Raw genomic sequence first — 17716 nt, forward strand, 5'->3', positions numbered from 1 at the left:
TTTTTGGAATCCTCATTAAATCTCTTATCCAATAACCTAGAAAAACACTACAAGATTTGGTACAGTAAGGGAGAAAAGCACTGTCAAAGTTTGAACTGCCAGAAACACAGTTTGAAAAGACAGTTAGAGACAAAATCGCTTGTAAAACCTGCTTCGAGTAGGAAACTCCAAGTTTTAAGCACATCTTTGGAATTCACATTAAATTTCCTATTCAATAGCCTAAAAAAAACTACAAAATTTGATACAGTCAGCTACAGAAACAGTGTGAAATTTTGAACTGCCAGAAACACACTTTGAAAGGACAGTCAGGGACACAATTACTTGTTAAGTTAAACCTACTTGGAGTAATAAAATGACTGTTTTAAGCTCATTTTTGGAATCTTCATTAAACTTGTTATCCAATAACCTAAAGAACACTACAGGATTCGGTAAAGTCAGGTAGAAAAACGGTGTCAAAATTTAAACTGCCCGCAACACACTTTGAAAGGACAGTCAGGGGTAAAATCGCATGTAAAACCCACTTGGAGCTAGAAAATGACAGTTTTAAGCATATTTTTGGAATCCTGATTAAATTTCCTATCTAATAACATGAAAAAACTCTACAAAATTTGTTCAGTCAGGGAAAAAAAACGGTGTCAAAATTTGAACTGACAGAAACACAGTTTGAATGGACAGTCAGCGACAAAATCGCCTGTATAACCCACTTGGAGTGAGAAAATTACAGTTTTAAGCACATTTTTGGAATCCTCAATAAATTTCTTATCCAAAAGTCTGAAAAATACTACAAAATTTGGTACAGTCAGGGAGAAAGCGGGGTTAAAGTTGAACAGACAGAAACACAGTTTAAAAGGACATTTAGAGACAAAATCACCTGTAAAACCGACTTGGAGTAAGAAACTGACTATTTTAGGCACATTTTTGGAATCCTCATTAAATTTCCTATCCAATAACCTGAGTAAAACTACAAAATTTGATGCAGTCAGGAAGGAAAGCGGTGTCAAAGTTTGAACTGCCAGAAACACAGAATTTGTAATTTACTAGTAATTTACCATAAAGAATAAGTAGTTTAATGGGTAATTCCGCAAAAAAAAAAATAAGCAGAAAGGAACAAGGAATATCAGGATAACGTGTATGTCACTTTTGACAGCTTAGCACCATTATGTTTTATATTTGACTCTCTGTATATAGGGTGATTAAAAAGTATTTTAATAAACTTCAAGAAGTGGTTGGAAACTTACATCTTTAGCATGTTCAAGATGGCATACTTTTATTAAAATTTGTGTTTTGAAGATATTCTTCTGTAATATATCACAGTATTTTTCCATCACCGTGTATATCAGCAGTTACGAAATATTTAGAACTTTATTATAGTCATATTTCAAATTGTACTGTGTGTAATAAAGTGATTTGTTTAACTTTCTCGTTGCCTTCACCTGTGAATGTGACTTCATCAGTCACATGCTGCACAGTTAGAGAAATAGAGAGAAATAGAGATCTGTTGATGTTTGTTTTTAATGTAAATATCATCCTGTATATTAGAAGCAACATTTTTGAAATAGGCAATTTGACAGAAAAACTGCAATGATGATAATATTGAAGATTTCAAGTACACATCACAGAGTGGCCAATTTTTTGATTTTAAACTGTAAAAAAAACAAAAATACGGTCCTGTTAAGCATTGCCGACGCCGCAAAAAGCGTCACGACGCCCCGGTTTCAGTTTCAGGCCGAGCGTCGTCGCAGCGCCATCTGCTCCATAAAACAGTATTCGCTCCTCAGTAAATCCCGTTCCACTTCTGGTTTTTAGTGGCAGAAGCACCAGCACATCACACATCACACAATGGTAAGTCCTCCCTGCATTATCTTGTGCTTTTTTTTTGGTTTGTAATTTGTTTATGCAAAAGTTACGTAAGAACTTTCCTGCAAAAAGTTTTCTAAAAAAAATCTAAAATTACTTCAAAATGATTTTTCCCAGTTTAGTTCGAGGCATTTCAAATTGAGTGAGTTATTTTTTGGGCTTTTAAACAGGTTGGACATTCTGTTGGCAAGATTTTCGCATTTTCTTTCACATAAAACATATGTCAGCAATTTTCCCATTAAAATTGTCACTCATTAAAAATTATTTACAATCCCGGCGGCAATGCCAAAACAATATTTCTGATGGTCACTTGTTTCCAATTAACCTGGACCAGTACCGCGTTTCCTGCGTGTCAGCTTGTGACCAAGTGATACTTTAGACTCTTAACAAATATGGCGACCTACACCGAAGTGGCTGATCGTAAAGAGTCCGTGGTAGACATTTCGGATGACCTGCAGGATTTTATTAAGCGAGTGGCAGCTGAAGTGGACGCGAACCCCACGAAGACCTACACCAGCCCCCAGATACCCTTGCCAAAAATCCAAATCGGAGAGCCCGTCTACGTCAAAGCCGTCAAATATTGGAAAAGAAAAGTCTACAAATCAAAAATAGTATAGACCCATTCTCATTCAATTAGTTAAATTTAGATTCGATAGCTCCCAAAGGTTTTTGACGGCGAGCGTTTTTGAGATATTTACAAGGTTCCGGAGGTACTTGATTAATTTTATTGGCGCTCTGTGTACCGGTTTTTTTTGTGTTTGTCTGTCTTTTTTATATGTTTGTCTCGTTGTCGTACCCAAGCACAGCTCCTGCGACCTTTTTGGAAGATTTCCTTTACGTAACGATTGGATCAAAGCCAACACATTTTGTTTATGGAAAAATAAGTTGGTTTAGTGTTTTTACGTCACTTTTGTACGTTGTTATATGATTTTTAAGTTACCACAATGCACATGCTTTTAATCAAGAAATCAATTCTAGTCACCGTGAGCATGTTACCTCAATGTCGTAAATGTAGCTTAAATGTGTCGTCTATTTTTTAGTGCAAAACTATAGTATTTTACATCCTTTTCAGTAAAACTGTACTTTTGCACTTAAAGTAATAAATATGCTGTTTGGTTTTTCCAACCTTACCAATTTATTGATATATGTTTTGTTGTTCATTTTTAGGCAGACTTGAGCGCTAGGGACGTTGAAAGTAAGTACATTTTTCACGTATAAAATAAACAACATTCCTAACCTAAAGTTTCATCAGCCCGAACTAACATCTAAAATTACGTTCTAGGCAGTTCATATAAGGTTACTGAAAAGTGGGAATGAATCGACTGCTGGAGATTAAAAATAGCCGAGGAAAGAAAATTTAGATGAAAATAGATTTTTGGCAGCTGAATTTGTTTTGGGATTCGTCATAGTAACCCAGATTAAGGAGCCATGAAATTTGTACAATTCCAGTTTCGGTGTTCTGATGACTCAAACAGTTCAAAATTTCATAATTTCTTATTAGACATTTCTTAACAGATACCAGACTATAATTAAGATGGTTGATGTAGAATTTTTTTTTCGGTTACACAGTTTTGCCATTTGTCGGTAATATTTACGAAAAATAGTACAAAACCAGGACAAGTAATTGGTTTTGCTAACATTGTTCAAGAGTTGTGAGCTCAAATTTTAATTTTTAGTAGTTGCCTGCTCAATTTTTTCAATTAACTTATTAATTTCCTGCTTATTTACATTAAAACTTTAAATCAATATTAACCAACAGGCCATATATATTTTGATTTTTGCATTGATTGACCTTATAGACTAGATCTCTTTGGTTTACATAGGTTTTTACTGCATTTTAAATATTATTATGTAGCAGAGCTGTCATTAGTTGGATTACTTTTCAAAAACAAAAATTGTAATTGATTTTTCAATTACTAAACTAAAGTAGTTGCAAATAGTTATTGAAGTTACACTTTCTTCAGTAGTTGAACTACTTTCAGAGTAATTCAATTAACTTAACTGAAAGGAATACCACTTAATTTAGTTCTAATTAAGTTTATTGTGTATTAATTTTTTTTATATTTCTAAATATCAATTTTAAGGGACAAAACTTGTGAGTTTCTGGAAAACAATTTCAACCTTCTGTATTTTCTTTTCCTTGACAGAATTCAGCAAAAGTCTAAAAAGAAAAGTTGTAACTAGTTTAATTATCTTCTACCAAAACCTTCGAAGGACATTTTGCACTTAAGTTCTTTTAAAAAGGGAGATAAAATAAAAATAAATTAACATACCCACAATTCACTTTTCTAGCTTTACTCCGTTTCACAAGCTTAAATTGTCTATTGTCTGAGTTTTAGTTGAAAACTTGGATTTTTATTTGAATTACGATATTTCAGAAACCAGTAGAGTAATCGATACTACTTTTTGTGTGAATTATAGGGAATTAAATGCTCAATAACATATCCAAAATTCACTTTTCTAACTTTACTCTTTCACCAGTTTTCATGAACTTAATTAGGTATGTACACTATTTAACTTATTTTCAACTAGTTAATCGATTTCTAAGTAATTGAATTAATTCGAGTAGCTCAACTACTTTACAGGAGTAATTGGTAATTTAACTACTATTTAAAGTTATTTGCAATTGATAATTGAATTACATTCATTCATTCATACATTTTAGAGTAGTTGGTAATTGAATTTTTTTTTTGAGTAAACTAAAGTTTGTTTGAAATTCTAACTTAAGTAAGTGAAGAAGATTGAGGAAACGTACAATCTGGATATTTTACTACATAAACATTATCCTGTCTGTATTTCAATTCTGCTATAATTAGGACAGGACACCTTCCTTGTTTTTGCCAGGAACCATACCTTTCCATTATTAGATTTATACCATATTATTGGCAATATTGATGTTTTTGTAAATTTTATGTAAACTTTTCATGGTTTTTTTGTAGTAATTATTATCTGACTTTATTAGGGGCAAACTTCGTTTTCTCCATCTACGACTTCGACGGAAATGGCACCGTCGACGCCGTCAACCTTGGTGACATGCTCCGGGCTTTGAACCTAAACCCCACCCTGGCCACTGTTGAGAAACTTGGTGGAACCAAAAAGAAGAGTAATCATCCATTGCTTTACCCTAAAACTGTTTATAATTCCTAATCACATTTCAGACGAGAAGAAACTGAAGGTGGACGAATTCTTGCCAATTTTCAGCCAAGTGAAGAAAGACAAAGAACAGGGTAACTTCGAAGACTTCCTCGAGTGCTTGAAACTCTACGACAAAGAAGAAAACGGCACAATGATGGCTGCTGAACTTGCGCACACCCTTCTTTCCCTTGGTAGGTCCTCAAAAGACTAATTTCACAACAAACTCTAAAATGATTTTGCAGGTGAAAGGTTATCAGATGTTGAAACTGACACTGTTTTGGCTGACTGCATGGACAAAGAAGATGAAGAAGGTTTCATCCCTTACGAACGTAAGTATCATTTTTGTCCAAATTTTCGGACCTTTAGCAATTTTACCTTTAGAAATGAGTTAGTAGTTGCTACAACAACCCTTTTTCTGAAAATTTCAGCATTCCTTAAAAAGATGATGGCGTAAGATGCTAGTAATAGTTATTTTTGTATTTTAAGTAAGTAGGAGTTTTCGTCCACAAGCTTTCGCCAGTTCAAGCTTTCGCATTTTGCTTATAAAACCACCAATATCTGCGCAAATGCAATGTTTTTTAGCTTAGCCATTGTGATCAACCCTTTCCTGTCTGCGTTTAGAGAAAACTTTAATTTTTTTTGCATTTTTAGTTACCTGAAATTGTGCTGCTGCAAATTTGACCATTGGAACCACGAAAATTCACCATCATGGAAGTCACAGGATAACATCATTTTAAAAACCAACTCAACTGCCGCAACAAGACTTCGTCACCATCAAAAAAAAAATCTTTGTACATGTTGCTTGAGACGACTTTTTGTTGTCATTCATTAAAATTGAAGTTATATTTTAATTATCTATTATTATTGTCATAAAATACAATATTGAAATATGTTTGTTGCTTTAATTTGCCAGTGCTGATTTTATACTTAATACATTAAGAATTATATTTTTAAACTTAAAAAGTCACGTGACCTTTAAGATCTGTTTGACGAAAAAAAAAAAAATTTGACTATTGAAAATAGTCACGCAAACATTTGTACCTTAAAACGAGTCATGTGACTTTAATAATATCAGTTCAAACGTTAAGAACGATATTTTAACCTTAAAAATAGTCACGTGAGTCAGTGTAATTCAAATTTTCAAAAACCATTTTCACTGTTAAAAAAGTCACCTCACTTTTAAGACTGTATCCTATAAGGAGTTACATGGCAAAAAGTAACTCTGCTTTGTTTAAACTAACTTCATTTTGACCATTCGAAGTTTCGTTACTTGAGGAGTTACAAAAAAATGTAAATAAGGAAATTTTATCCTCTACAAGATTGGATTGAGTTGCTTTTGCCCTTCAGGACCTGTTTAAGGAGTTACAAGGCAAAAAGGGCAGGATACACCAAAGTGCTTTTTTAAAACTAACTTCATTTTGACTATTCATAGCTCCGTTACTTGAAGAGTTACAAAAAAATGTAAATAAGGAAATTTTATCCTCTACAAGATTGGATTAAGTTGCTTTTGCCCTTCAGGACCTGTTTAAGGAGTTACAAGGCAAAAAGGGCAGGATACACCAAAGTGCTTTTTTAAAACTAACTTCATTTTGACTATTCATAGCTCCGTTACTTGAAGAGTTACAAAAAAATGTAAATAAGGAAATTTTATCCTCTACAAGATTGGATTAAGATGCTTTTGCCATTCAGGACCTGTTTAAGGAGTTACAAGGCAAAAAGGGGCAGGATACACCAAAGTGCTTTTTAAAACTAACTTCATTGTGACCATTCGAAGCTCCGTTACTTGAAGAGTTACAAAAAAATGTAAATAAGGAAATTTTATCCTCTACAAGATTGGATTAAGATGCCTTTGCCCTTCAGTACCTGTTTAAGGAGTTACAAGGCAAAAAGGGGCAGGATACACCAATGTGCTTTTTTAAAACTAACTTCATTTTGACTATTCGTAGCTCCGTTACTTGAAGAGTTACAAAAAAATGTAAATAAGGAAATGTTATCCTCTACAAGATTGGATTAAGATGCCTTTGCCCTTCAGGACCTGTTTAAGGAGTTACAAGGCAAAAAGTGACAGGATACAACAAACTGCTTTTTTAAACTTTCTCTATTTCGACTAAAAAAATGGGTGTTATCACTTTTAATGTAATTTAGTTATGAATTCTTGTTTTCTCTTTCTATAATTTGAATATTTTTACATCCTCTGAGGCCTAATGAGAAATATTATTTATATGGCTTATTGCATTTTTGTATGGTTGATCTTTAAGTAAGTTCACATATGTGTTTTCGTAAATCACAGCACAACCAGTACTGTAAACTAACCTAAAAATACAGTAACTAAACTGAAATTGACTACTACTACACAACTGTCTGCCAATTATATTTGTTCACTGCAATTTAGCAAAAAATTAGCGCCATGAAACCAATTATTAGAAAAACCATGACTCCGGACTGGGATAGGGTAGGAATTGAGGTTCCCATGTCAATATTCCATTCCAGTACTATTAATCTAGAAGAGCTGCCAGGAAGTACTATATTTCCGAAGCTGCCACCAAATTCATTGATTCCTGCCCATTTTTGTAGGCTTCCATCCAAGACGACGTCAATCAGTCAGATCAACTCAACACTTTATCACTGGAAGTAGCTACGAAGGGACGTGGGACGGTTTGGGTTTTGCAGGTTATGGAACCTACACATTTCCTCATGGTAACAGTTCCAGTTGAGTGTCTAGATCACTACAATAAACTAAATTTAGGCGCAATCTACGAAGGACACTTTGAAAATGGAGAATTTCACGGAGGTGGAGTGATTACCTATCCAACTGGTCATAAACTCAAGGGAACCTGGCTGAAAGGCAAACTGATATCAAAGATCTTTGTTTTCAATGATGGTTTAGAAGTAACTTACCCTTGGAGATATTGCCAGTTTCCTGACAGACGGTTGATATGTTTTTCCTTTTTTTCGTGTATAATCTTAGTTTGAGTAGGTTTCAAGTGGAAGTTAATACAACTTTAAAGGGACCTGGAGAGGAACTCCTTACAAACAAACAACCCACAGTGGAAATACCTGAAGGTTGCTTTGACACTATTGATGGGTACTACAACCCTTCAGTGAAATGCATTTTCAATTACGATGAAGGGGCTTTAGCTAAGTACTTTCGACACTTAACTCTCTATTGCTTCTAATAATCAGCAATGGAATTTTAGAGGAACCAAACCAGAAAACAAACAGAAGATTGATAATTTAAAAAGGTAAACAATGGCAAAGCTGGTTCTAGCGATTTTGACTAGCAGTTTCAGAACGGTTCTTCCTGAAGAAAGCGAATTTATTGAGAAAAACTTCCGACAAGCTGATTTGTCTTCAGTTGGATATCGTCCGGATTTGTACGAGTACTGCATGGTGGGGAAGGAACAAGACGTGGAAGGAGTTGGAAGCTTAAATTCTGAAAAGTCTTCTGCAGACTCTAGCTTAGTTTTAACAATAGCCAGTTTTTCTGAAAATTCTAGTAGCAAATCAAATCCAGTATCTGTATCCATCACTAGCTGAATGAATTTACTAGGCTTTTTTTAAGTAACATTTACATGTATGTATACAAACTGTGTATTTATATTTACTTTTAAAAATGTCTAGAGAAGTTTTACTGGAAAGATCACAAACACTACCTTTCTAAATTTAGTTGTGTGTGTGTCTCAAAAGACGTTTTGTCTCGTCTACTTACTTAAATTAATTAATTCGGTAATTTGCCCATCATCAATTTTTTGAAACCTTTATTCAAAATAACCCACATGACAAATTCACAAAATACAATTCTAACACATACACACAACTTTAGTGAAATTTCTTCAGCTATTCCGATAGTTTGGATCTTTAAGCAAGAGCTCTTCCAGTTCGCCTATAGTGTATTCCAAATGGATCATTTTCTGGCGCAGCAAATCCTTCGGATCCGGAATCTGGATAATGACCGTGTCCGTTTTGGTTTGACGGTTCTCCAAAGCCTGGTTCCATATATTTTGCCAAAGCTTGAATTTGTCGGCAGTTTTCGTGTTTTCCAGCACTTTGATAAATTCCTTTTTATCTGAAAATAATTATAATAATATTAACATGTCGATGTATTTTTCAAACTGTAAGAAACAACAAACATCTTACTAAACTAAAGCTGAATAAAATACAAAATTAAACTTACACTGTCTTTTCTTGGATCCACTCATACTTCCCTTGTGAGAGTCATAGTCGCTATCGTCGATCTTAAACGACACTGAAGATTCTTGGGGCCATTTCCTCATCTCCGGATTGACGTACGCCACATTGACTACAGGAACTTCAATTATTGGGTTAAAAATATACATTTCATTATTTTTAGAAAAGAAAACATTCGTTTTTTTAAAGACATCAATCATATGCGCTTTCAAATTCGGAAATACTGGAGACAAGTTTAGATTCGTTTACCTTGCGGTGGTTTATATCTGGGAATCAAGGAAGGTTTTCCAGTTTTCTTCTCCAAATCTTGCTTAAAATTGGATTCACGACTCGCTAGAGATGTGTCAGGGGTGCGAACTTTGGCCGCCAATCTGATTGGTGTTCTGGATCTTCTACGTTCCGTACTCTTTGATTTGGACACTCTAACACTGTTGGCTAAGTTTTTGGACAGTTCCTCAACGATACATTGAATCTCCTCATCGCACCTGTAACTCACCGAGCTACTACCAATATTTTGTTAGTAGTTAATTTGATACTTACTTCCGGCTTTCCTGAGACTTTTCCCAGTTTTTCTTCAAGTTTTTCAAGGTGTCCTCCAGAAGAATTACCACACGGTTTTTTAAGTCCCTGCCTGAAGTTAGAACTTCCTCTCCCCATCTCCAAAGCGTTTCACTGGCACCTCGAGGAGGTTCATTCGATGAACAGGGTCTTGGTTCGTATTCCTTCTCGGCTGGATGGTATCCATTGGTCATCAGGACTGGATTAACGCAATATTTACCGTTCGATCTAAATTTTGTGTGTGGAGTATGTGGAGCCAAATATTCTCTGTCACGATCACGATGCGAAGTGGATTGTACGTTCCTCTCTTCAGCAGTGTAATGAGTCAATTTTGACAGGTGATTCACTAACTTGGTGATAATTTTCTTGAAATACTCTTTGGGAACTGCTTTCTGTTCTTGGAGCATTACTCGTCGTTCCAGTTCACCAATTCGCATGGAAAGGAGTTTGAAAATTGCTTCGCTATTGTCGTGGCTACGATTTGCGGCAGATAGTTCTTCCAGATTTTTAAAACTAACCTAAGAAAAATGTTATTTAACTATATTTTGCACTTGACCTTTAACAAATGGTTATGCACGTCAACAGCACAATGGTTAATTAGGTAATGTCGCTATAAATAAAACATACATAAATCATCAGGTTAATGACATCCATGAAAAAATCATCCAAGCAATAACTCACTACTTAATCACAAATAACAGCACCAAGGACGTGTCATCTGCAAACATAATGCCTTTATGCACATATTGGGGCATATCATAAACAAAGATTAGGAACAAAATTAGATCAAATGTTAAAATTAAGGAAGAAAAATCTAAGACCGGCTCTGCAAGCTGAACGTAAAGCTAAAAAAGAAGCTAAAGCTAGAAAGGAAAAGGAAGAAACTGAAGTTAAAGCTAAAAAAGAAAATGAAAAAGCTGAACATAAAGCCAAAAAGAAGGAGAAACCAAAGCCAAGAAGGAAAAAGCTGAAAATAAAACTAAGAAGCAAAAGGAAGAAGCTCAAGCTAAAGCTGGAAAAAAAGAAGAAGCTGAACCTAAAACCAAAGAAGAAGCTAAAGCTAAAAAAGAAGAGGAAGGTAGTTCAAATTTTGACACCACTTTTCTCTCGGATTGTACCAAATTTTGTAGTGTTTTTTGGTTATTGGATAGAAAATTTAATTGGGATTCCAAAAATGTGCTTAAAACTTTTATTTTCTCACTCCAAGTGGGTTTTACAGCCAATTTTCTGAAACCACGTTATATCTGTCACTAATGTCAAAAAGGGTCAATATTTGCATAGAATCTGCTAGAAACACAGTTTTTAAAACGCGACCTGTTTTGAGATTTATGACAGTTTTTTGACAATTGTCCCGCTAAATAGTGTTCTAAAATCACATGACAACTGTAACTAACGTGAAAACTGTCCTAAAAAGTTGCAAAATTTAGAATATTTTTGTTGCAGTATTTGATACAAATCGTGTTTCTGAGATTTATCACAGTTATTTTGATAGGAGTCACGTGACTCTCTACCTAAACTAACCTATAAAACCACGTGATATCTGTCACTATTTTCAAAACTTAGAAAACAATTACCGTTATTACCGTTATCTACCGTGGTTTGACTGATTATTATACCTCCATTATATATTTTGGCTTGGCAACACTGGCTGAAGCCAAGACCAAGAAAGAAGCTAAAGCTAAGAAAGAAAAGAAATAAGCTGAAGCTAAAGCTAAAAAAAAGGAAGAACTAAAGCTAGGAAAAAAAGAAAAAGCTGATCATAAAGCCAAAGAAGAAGTTGAAGCCATGACCAATAAGGAAAAGGAAGAAACTGAATGCTGCCAGCTGAACTCATAATAGTAAATTGGCATCATCAGACAAACATTGACTGCAGTTTCCCAGATATTGCCCATCAAAACTCTTTGACATTGAATACAATCAAATACTTACTGATTTTTTTCTGGAAGGTCTACGACATTTTGCGTCTTTATCCTCCTGAGGATTAGGCATCGGTTCAGTGGCAAAAGGCTTCTTCTGCGAATCAGTCAAAATCCCCACGATGGCGCAGTTTTGACACAGACACGGTTGCTCCATTTTCACCTGGTGCTCCACCCTCTCCTTGTCTTGGCACGCGAACATTGCCCGAATATTTTCGTACGTTCTTGGAGTGGTGTAGATGTGCTGTACTTTTGCTGGCATTGGTTGCGGTTTGTGATGTTGTGGTTGTGGTTTAGGATGAGTTACCTACTTAAACCCGTTTAAATTGGTTGATACTATTAGGTTAAGAGGCTTACTTGATTGTACATTGAATACACTGCGGTGTTTGATTCATCTGTAATACAACGAACGTCTCCGTGATTTCCTAAGTTAATGGAAGAATGACGGAAGACGTGCTTGGATTTGCTGGACAAACACGATTTACGTTTGTTTTCTGTAGGTAATGAATTGGACTTTTGGTTCTTCTTCTGTTTAGGTGGTTCGTTTGTTGTTGTGACCCCAAACAGTTTATCCATCAACAGTCTTTTGTCTTTACTGTCCAGTTTCATTGAGCCAATGAGTTTTTTGATTTGATCAGTTTTTAAGGTTTGTGTGTTGGTAGTGTACTGATCCAGTCCTTTCGGTTTGATAACTGTCACGTCCAGCAAGGCAGACGGACATTTCTCCGGATTTCTGATAATATTACGTACCTCTTCATCCAGTTCCACTTCTAGTGAAAGTTCCAAATTCTTCGAAGGTATGGATCCGATTTTGCTGACATTGGTATAGTGAGATTTTTGGCTTCTGTTGTCATTTTCTACGCGGAGTCCGGTTCTACGTTTTTGCATTTTCGCCCCTTCATCATCCTGAAGATGCCGGGATGATATTCATTGGAATTTTGAACTGCACAATCACGCTGTCAGATGTGTCAAAATGGCTGTAGTTGAACACCTTGCTAACTAATTGTCGGCGTTGTCAAAAGGTGTTTTTTGGCGGTTGTCTTGAAATGTCTGCCATGGCTTGTGAAATAATCGGCACTGGGGATGGAAAATTAGGCGGCCCAAGAAAAAACGAAGGGACGGCGTCCAAGACAATTGCGAAAGACGTTGTTTTGGAAATTATTGACAATGCTTTAGACATTGTGGACGATAAGTCTCGATCAGTCATGGACAAAATTCCAGTCGAAGAACTCCAAGAAAGGTTCACTCTATCTTCAAAGGAAAAACCTACAACACCTCTAACAGGTAAAATCCCAAATTTTATTTAGCTTTTTCATTAAAAAGTTCCAATGGCAGGCACTGGTGACCAAAGAAACTCTATCGAAACTCTGGAATCTCCAGAACCTGTTATCCGGCACCCTCGCGTGGAGAAGAAAAACCGTCTTACAGACCTGGTGAAAAACTCCAAACAAGTATTGGCTAAAATCATTCAGTCCGAAAGCAAAGCCGATATTCATGAAGCTAAAAAAGGCGAAGAAAAACTCGTTGAAGTACTTCCACCAACACTTTTCGTTTACTCCACTTTTTACGTTTTGTTTGTGCAGGTAATTGATTTGGACTGTCCCAAACCCAACGACAACCCATTTAAAATCAGAAAAAAACCACTGCCTGAAGAAGTCCCGTTACCTGAAGACAACTCAACCGACTTACTAAACCCACCGGAAGATTTAATGGACGAAATTAAACTCAACAGCCCCAAAGACGACCCAACTGTGGAGAAAAAACGAATGACTTTTCCAAGAGCTAGTGGAGCTCGCGCCAGGGCAGCGTTTGTAGCCAAATGCAGAACCCTGAAGAAGGAAGCCACGATGAAGAGGAAGAAGTGGGACGTGGGGAGCAGAATTGCGAATTTTTTCAGGAAGAAACGAGGCCAGATTGAAGAAGCTGGATCTGGTCCGCTTGGTCACAGTAGAGAGGTAGTGGAAAGTGAAAACAATTAAAAAACAAGGTGTGGTTTGATGGACTTTGGTTACGAAATTAATGTAGTTTTTGCTTTGGTTCTATTATTAAATTTATTGCTTATATGCCTGTTGGTATGCTTGGTGTCCTATTTAAAAAAAAAGGTTAAGTAGCCTTTGGGTGGTTTCAAAAGAGAGAACGAACTGGATTCCACATGTGTGACAATCAAAGTCAAATTGACTTTGTTACTTTTCAAGTGTTTCGTTGTTTTGTACCTTCATGGGATTGAATTTGACAGTTTTCAGGTTTAGGACAGAACTGTAACTAACGGCCAGATGCCATAACTGTCAAAATTCCACTCACAAAGCTATAAATTACGTTTGATACAGCTTATACTGATTTTACTGGATTTAAGAGCGTTTTGTGGTTTTATGGAAAGGATTTTGACGGTTGTCATATTTAAAAACAGACTAAAGATAATTCAAAAACCCACATCCACATGTTGCATTCAATCAAAGTCAAACTGATTTTGTTACTTTTCAAGTATGTTGTATGTATTGTTGTTTAGTACCTCTATGGTATTGAACGTGACTGTTTCCATGCTTGTCATATTTGACAACAGACTAAAATTAAGTCAGAAACACACAACTTCATGTTACAAATACCAAAAATGTACTAATGAAGGTATAAAATGCAATCAACCAAAGTCAAACTGATTTTGTTACTTTTCAACTAAGTTTCGTTGTTTTGTACCTCTACAGGGTGGTCCAGTTTTAAATGTCAATATCGATAGCCAATTAAAAAATAAGTTGACATTCATTATGTCATTTTCCTGAAAAGTGCTTCCTAAGGAAAATACAGTCCTTCAAATTTCTGTTTAAAAAATTGGTTTTTTGTCATAACTGTCAGACCGTTGGAGCAATATTGATCAAATTTGGAACAAGCACTTTATTACACGATATTACGGTCAAAGACCCAAAACTAACACAACCCAACTTAAAAATTGTCTTGGAAACAGAAAATTCACTTAAGAAGTTTAAAAAATATTATTGTAGCCAGTTTTCATAGTTTCCACACAAACTAAAAGACTTTAGTTTCGAAAATTGAATTAGAAAAGATAAAAATTTCAGAAGCTTAAAAATTGTGTTTGTAACCAGTTTTCATGCAAATCGAGAGACTTTAATACTAAAAATTGACTTGTAGACATAAAAACAACTTTTTCAAGAACTTGTTACTACAAATTCATCCATTTAAACCTTAAAAATTGACTTGAACCCCAAAATGTGACTGAACTAATGAAAAGTTACATCAGAAGCTTAAAATTTTGCATTTGAAGTAAGTTTTCATAATTTGAAGACAAATTTCAATATTTTAGTCTTGAAAATAGTCTTAGATGCAGGACATTGACATTAGATTCATGAAAATTGTCTTGAAAACGAACTTTTCGTGCTTTTTCCTTTGCTTTTCATTTTCTTCGACTTCTGGACTATTTTTAGTGCTTCAAAACTGCTTTCAGCTGGGAAAATCGAGTTTCAAGACTATCTTTACCAAGTTATTGACATAGCAAACTTAAAAAAACAATTTTTACATTCTTCATAGACTTAAAATGGCATTCCAAGCTTTGTCACTATTAAATCGACTTCTAGACACCTCAGTGCTAAAAATTCGGGTATTTCTCAGTAAACTAGAATCGTTTTTAGTGTTTTAAGACTGTTTTCAGTGCCTCAAATCGAGTTTCAAGACTATCTATCTAAAGTTTTTGACTTATCAGGCCACTGGTTTGTCCACTGGTTTGTCCACTGACCATAGTCTTGAAAATGTTATTTCAAGCTTCTTCACTATTAAATTGACTTCTACACTCATAATTGCAATAAATTGTAGCACCTCTAAGAAATTCAGACTGTTTTTAGTGCTTTTTAAGACTGAAAAATCGAGTTTAAGACTATTTCCAAAAGTCAAGTTTCTTCAGTAATAAAAGTAAAAAATGTTGGTATCAAATGCTACAATAATAGTCTTGAGAACTAATTTTTAGAAATAAAATAGTCCGAAAATTTAATTTACTTCTAGATTTGTTGTCCAGTCCAGAAAATTGAGTTGTACACTAATTAAAGTCTTGAAAATATACTTTTGGACTCTCTTTAGTCCTAGTAAAGTCAGTTCTAGCATTAAAAGTCAACTTTTATATTATTTTTAGTAGTAAAAAATGAGTTTCATGCACAATACAATCTTTGTCTTGATTTCCGGACTTTTTTTAGTTCTTGAATGCCAGTTTCAGACAGTCAACCAGGATGACAGTCTGAGAAAGCGAATCATAAGACCATTCCTAATAGTAAAAAGCAAGTTTTTAGACTATTCAGTACAAATTTGAATTTTCACAAGTCTTGAATTTTAAACTGTAAAACGATTTTTTAAATTGAAATTTGGAGGACTGTATCTTCCTTAGGAAACGTTTTTCAGAAAAATGACATAATGCATGTCAACTTATTTTTTGATTGGCTATCAAATGGTGAATTATTGACACTTAAAACTGGACCACCCTGTATATGGGATAGAATTTGACAGTTTTCAGGCTTAGAACAGAACAAAAGACAGAAATCAAAACAGCTACTAATAAATTCTAATTGTATTATCTTATATGAAAGTGAATCAAAGCAAATTACGTGATAATGTTGGCAGAGACTATAAGAAAACCCTTTTAGAAATTTTTGGCATTGGACTACGTTTAATTACAGGACAGCCCCATTGCAGTCCTATTAAGTTACTCAAGGAGAGATTTTTTTTAGATAAGTTAGTACTGAAACGAAACTAGGCCTATTATTGTTGGACCAGGCCGGGGATCTTGATCCATTATCTTGTGATCCTATAAGGAAATTTCAGTACCTTTAAGAGTAGATTTGACTAGTTTAAGTGCATTAATTAGGGTGTTTTGGTTGATCATAAGGGCAAAATTGCAGGACTAGTTGTTAGGTGTGTATAAAAAGTGACTTAGTACGCCCTGTATGTACCAATCAAGCGACAACATCCTAACGATGCAAATTATCTTAGGTTTTAATTAGCCATCGTCTATATAAAACCTGAATGTATCGATATCCAGGTCTCTTTAAAGGTTGTCAGTGTGTGAAAGTGGGCCCCATACTCCTTAGCTATGGTAAGTCATTTTGGTACAAATTTTCTAGTTTTAATATTAATTTGTAGGCGGCAGACACGTTGAAGCCTAAAGAGCTCGAATGTAAGTATCCTTTTGATCAGCAAAACATTTTTTTTAACTAAATAATGATCGTAGGTCTGGAATTTGCAATGGAAGTGTACGGTGGTAGAGAAATGGTCATCGACTCCTCCGACTTGGGTCATGTAGTCAGGGCTATGAACTGCAACCCTAGCCTGGAAACCCTGGAGAAACTAGGGGTTGCCAAGAAAAAAGGTTTTCCAGCAATTTTTCCGTAAATCCCCAAGACTTGTCTAGCCTTTGCATTTCAGGAGAGAAGCAGTTCAAACTGGAAGAAGTTGTTCCTATAGTCGTCCAGTTGAAAAAAGCGAAAAAAGACGAGGGTTGCTATGAGGATTTCGTAGAGTGTTTGAAACTTTATGATAAGAATGAGGACGGTAATATGATGGCAGCAGAGTTGGCCCACATGTTTTTAGCTTTAGGTTATTATTATTAACTAATTAACATGATTTATTAAGATATTAACCAACAATTTATAGCTGAAAAACTGACCGATGAACAAACTGATGAACTGTTTGAGGACTGCCTGGATGAAGAAGACGATGAAGGCCAAATTAAGTATGATCGTAAGTGTATTTTAATATTATTCCTAGATCAACAGTTTTAACACTTACATATTAATAGCATTCTTGAGGAGGATGTGCGAATTGGACCCTCCTTTAAACAGAAAGAAGAAGAAGTAATCATTTAAAAAAACTCTAAATCAAAGTGGCAATATAAGTCAATAAATGGTTAAAGAAAACAGGTTTAGCGTTTTGGTACACTTTATTTGCAATCAATACACTTAGATAACCAATATTTACATAAAATGCTCTTTTCCAGCACGTTTTGTTCGTACAGTTATCTAGCTCGTACGTTTTATATAATAGATACAGTTACGAGCAAGTAGAGAAAAGAC

At 35.0% G+C, this 17716-nt stretch overlaps 5 protein-coding genes across 9 annotated transcripts; 4 read left to right on the plus strand and 1 right to left on the minus strand.

Moving 5' to 3' along the window:
• The first annotated feature begins 2234 nt into the window (after window positions 1–2234).
• Window positions 2235–5884, plus strand: Mlc1 (Myosin light chain alkali). 2 transcript variants are annotated; one of them, XM_081989051.1, is made up of 7 exons: window positions 2235–2468; window positions 3025–3052; window positions 4820–4960; window positions 5016–5183; window positions 5235–5321; window positions 5421–5477; window positions 5644–5884. In XM_081989051.1, the coding sequence occupies exons 1-6, from the start codon at window positions 2250–2252 to the stop codon at window positions 5444–5446; spliced, it is 669 nt and encodes a 222-aa protein (XP_081845177.1). In that variant the 5' UTR covers window positions 2235–2249; the 3' UTR covers window positions 5447–5477; window positions 5644–5884. The 2 variants fall into 2 exon arrangements, with proteins under 2 accessions (XP_081845177.1, XP_081845178.1); XM_081989052.1 differs by lacking the exon at window positions 5421–5477.
• A 1418-nt stretch (window positions 5885–7302) lies between these two features.
• Window positions 7303–8609, plus strand: LOC145735108 (uncharacterized). Its single transcript, XM_081988851.1, has 6 exons — window positions 7303–7511; window positions 7567–7689; window positions 7739–7922; window positions 7970–8134; window positions 8190–8234; window positions 8283–8609. Exons 1-6 carry the CDS (start codon window positions 7400–7402, stop codon window positions 8527–8529), a joined length of 876 nt encoding a protein of 291 aa, XP_081844977.1. The 5' UTR covers window positions 7303–7399; the 3' UTR covers window positions 8530–8609.
• Window positions 8610–8735: 126 nt separating this feature from the next.
• On the minus strand, window positions 8736–12646 carry LOC145735106 (uncharacterized). Of its 3 annotated transcripts, none has more exons than XM_081988845.1 (6): window positions 12012–12646; window positions 11668–11961; window positions 9721–10256; window positions 9430–9680; window positions 9167–9292; window positions 8736–9058 (listed from the first exon to the last, which is right to left on the minus strand). In XM_081988845.1, exons 1-6 carry the CDS (start codon window positions 12540–12542, stop codon window positions 8826–8828), a joined length of 1971 nt encoding a protein of 656 aa, XP_081844971.1. In that variant the 5' UTR covers window positions 12543–12646; the 3' UTR covers window positions 8736–8825. The 3 variants fall into 3 exon arrangements, with proteins under 3 accessions (XP_081844971.1, XP_081844970.1, XP_081844972.1); XM_081988844.1 differs by having other exon boundaries at window positions 9167–9301; window positions 12012–12645; XM_081988846.1 differs by having other exon boundaries at window positions 9167–9301; window positions 9430–9665; window positions 12012–12643.
• LOC145735110 (myosin light chain alkali-like) lies at window positions 9005–17560 on the plus strand. 2 transcript variants are annotated; one of them, XM_081988854.1, is made up of 6 exons: window positions 16620–16740; window positions 16788–16821; window positions 16876–17013; window positions 17070–17240; window positions 17298–17384; window positions 17443–17560. In XM_081988854.1, the coding sequence occupies exons 1-6, from the start codon at window positions 16738–16740 to the stop codon at window positions 17499–17501; spliced, it is 492 nt and encodes a 163-aa protein (XP_081844980.1). In that variant the 5' UTR covers window positions 16620–16737; the 3' UTR covers window positions 17502–17560. The 2 variants fall into 2 exon arrangements, with proteins under 2 accessions (XP_081844981.1, XP_081844980.1); XM_081988855.1 differs by lacking the exons at window positions 16620–16740; window positions 16788–16821 and adding an exon at window positions 9005–9009.
• LOC145735109 (uncharacterized) lies at window positions 12656–13717 on the plus strand. The gene is made up of 3 exons (XM_081988853.1): window positions 12656–12938; window positions 12990–13183; window positions 13238–13717. The coding sequence occupies exons 1-3, from the start codon at window positions 12701–12703 to the stop codon at window positions 13631–13633; spliced, it is 828 nt and encodes a 275-aa protein (XP_081844979.1). The 5' UTR covers window positions 12656–12700; the 3' UTR covers window positions 13634–13717.
• Window positions 17561–17716: the final 156 nt, after the last annotated feature.

This window comes from Ips typographus, linkage group LG11 (genome assembly GCF_016097725.1).
Source record: "Ips typographus isolate SLU linkage group LG11, UJ_Ityp_2.0, whole genome shotgun sequence".
Taxonomy (NCBI): Eukaryota; Metazoa; Arthropoda; class Insecta; order Coleoptera; family Curculionidae; genus Ips; species Ips typographus.